Source organism: Fulmarus glacialis, unplaced genomic scaffold, assembly GCF_000690835.1.
Source record: "Fulmarus glacialis isolate BGI_N327 unplaced genomic scaffold, ASM69083v1 scaffold2483, whole genome shotgun sequence".
NCBI classification, from domain to species: Eukaryota; Metazoa; Chordata; class Aves; order Procellariiformes; family Procellariidae; genus Fulmarus; species Fulmarus glacialis.
The window spans coordinates 16,612-18,954 of record NW_009200844.1 but is presented as its reverse complement, the minus strand read 5'-3'; the positions used below and the strand labels follow the sequence as shown (position 1 = coordinate 18,954).

Here is a 2,343-nt window from a genome sequence, read left to right as displayed (position 1 = left end):
AGGAAAAAAAATTGGCAAATCAGATGTGGTGTTTTGGTCTTACTGCCAAAGCTGCCAGCATCTCTCAGCCATTTCAATTTGCTGTCCTCTTTTGTTGCAGACAAGAGTTCCCCCCCCGCCATGTCCTGCTAAAATTGCTACCAGTGTTCTCACTTCTTTGTTGTGTTCTATCAGGCAGACCGACTCATGACAGAAAAACACATGCCTGAGGCAACAAAACCTCATCATGCTTAACTGCTGTATGCTTGATCCTTCCCCATAGTGTTGATTGTACATGTGTGTGTGTGACCAAGGTGCATCTGTCCCTTGTTAGATATCAAGAATATGTCTAATTGTATCTTAGTACATGGAATCTGCTGTGAATATGTGCTTATACTGCTGTATCTTTAAGAGAAGTGGTGATAACCTGTTTGGTGTTTACCATGAGTAGCTTGTGGTAAGGGTATGTATATATGTGATTACCATGGAGGAACTGGAATTTGACTTTGAAGCCTGTCAGTGTCTCATGGAAACTTGTTTGTGCCTCCTTGGTCTCAGCAGTAATGGAAGAGTTTGAAATTCTTTTTGGAGGTTGCTTTAGGAAATTCATGCTGTAAATATTCCTTTTTCTGTTACCAGAATCCCATAGTTAACTTTGAACAGCCACTGCATCTGGAGAATTGGTTCCCTCGTCAGCTGATCAGAAGCAAAAGAGAAGAAATTCGAGACCTGATCTTGCAACTGCACTTTCAACAGCATAGTGGCAGCAGCAGCTAATAAATCTAATAAGCCAGACATGGCAAAGAACATTGCTGTACAAAGTAACTGGAACTCTGCTAAGCAGCATTTGGGCTCTTTTTGCCTTGCAAAGAAGACAAAAAAAAAAAAACAAAACCCACCACAAGAAGTATTTTGTTTGTTCAGTGTATTTATTTAAAGAATTTTTTTTCATTTGGGTTGTGTAGTCATAGAATGCAGTTGGGGGGGGGAAGGAGAAGGTTGTAGATAAAAGTGTAAATATGTAAGTTAAAGCTAATATATATGGATTGCTAATTGATTCTTTACTTGGAATATGAAAGCTGCGTATAGGCGTGTACCACAAGGATCTAAAAATATTTTCATCTTTTGGAGCCTGTTCTTTACAAGAAGAAACATGGATGATCATGTAGGTGTCAGGCCTGAAGACAGGATTTTGACCCTATACTGTGTCCCTTTTGATTTTGCAGCTCATACAGATAGAATGAATACTGTGTATTGTTTTAATTTGAGGATCCAGTATTGACTCTGTTTAGAGATGTATTTTTTGTTTTGTTTCTGATTATATACAGAAGTAGTCTGCATGTGTCAGAAAATTCTGCCAGGTTTTGAGGCTGTTGAGTTGATTTTTTTAATTTTTATTTTTCTCCCTCCCTAGCATTTTCATTATAAAAATTTATTTCCATGAGTGGAAGACATTTGCTTCATAGTGACTGTTGAAATCTTTTAAAAGTCAAGAGTGGATTTTTTTAAAGTATTTTTTTATGAATTTTTTTTCGTAGCAAGATTTTAGAAGAAATCTTGCTCTCAAAGTACATGCCGATATAATACATGTAGGCAGTAGATTTTTAATCCTATTCGCCTTATTTTTGGAAGTTATACCTGCACATCTTATGGCATCACTTGCATTAGAAAGGCAAGCAGGTTGTGCCTCAACAACCTCAAAAGTTTGAGGTGTTTTACTGAAAAATAAGGCCATTTTCATTCAAAAAGGTCATTATGTTGTATATAATGTCTTTAGGATATGTAATTTACATATAAGACAAACAGGATTTATACTTTGCTCAGGAGAATTGAGTAAAGATGCCCATATATTTGAGTGTTTGAACTCGGACTTGATTTGATAAGCTAGCACAAGTTTATCGTTGTCTTAATACATATTTATGTAGTTTTTCCTCAAACAGTGATCACATAAAACTTCAATAACATTTTGACATGTGCACACTTTTTTCTGTAGTTACTGCACAATAGAAGGTGACTGTTTTAAGAGGATGTTTTCTCCTGTTCCCCACTCTAAGTAAACTTAAGTGTCATTGCACCCTTCAGAAGGACCGTGTGCCAGATAACTACCAAAACCACCTGTGTCATAAATGTATCTTCAGAGCTCTTAAACCTGGAAGAAGCTAGAGAGTTAAAATAAAAATTGAGGGCAACCCAAAGATGTGAACATTTTTACGGCATTGCAGAATTCTCAGGGCCCCTTCCCTCAAGACAACTCTGAAACCTAGCATTTGGAAAATCCAGTTATTACTTCAGGTTCTGTACAGTCATCCAAAAAAATCCCCCACCATTGTTTCTCAAACCAGGAAGCATTCTTTCTGGAGAAGA

At 37.0% G+C, this 2,343-nt stretch overlaps 1 protein-coding gene across 1 annotated transcript in view; it reads left to right on the top strand.

Moving 5' to 3' along the window:
• SENP7 (SUMO1/sentrin specific peptidase 7) overlaps window positions 1-756 on the top strand; it is a 43,811-nt gene extending 43,055 nt beyond the window's left edge. Inside the window, exon 23 of the mRNA XM_009573723.1 lies at window positions 619-756. Coding sequence (XP_009572018.1) covers window positions 619-756 — 138 coding nt within the window. The remainder of the gene's footprint in view (window positions 1-618) is intronic.
• The last annotated feature ends 1,587 nt before the right edge of the window (window positions 757-2,343 follow it).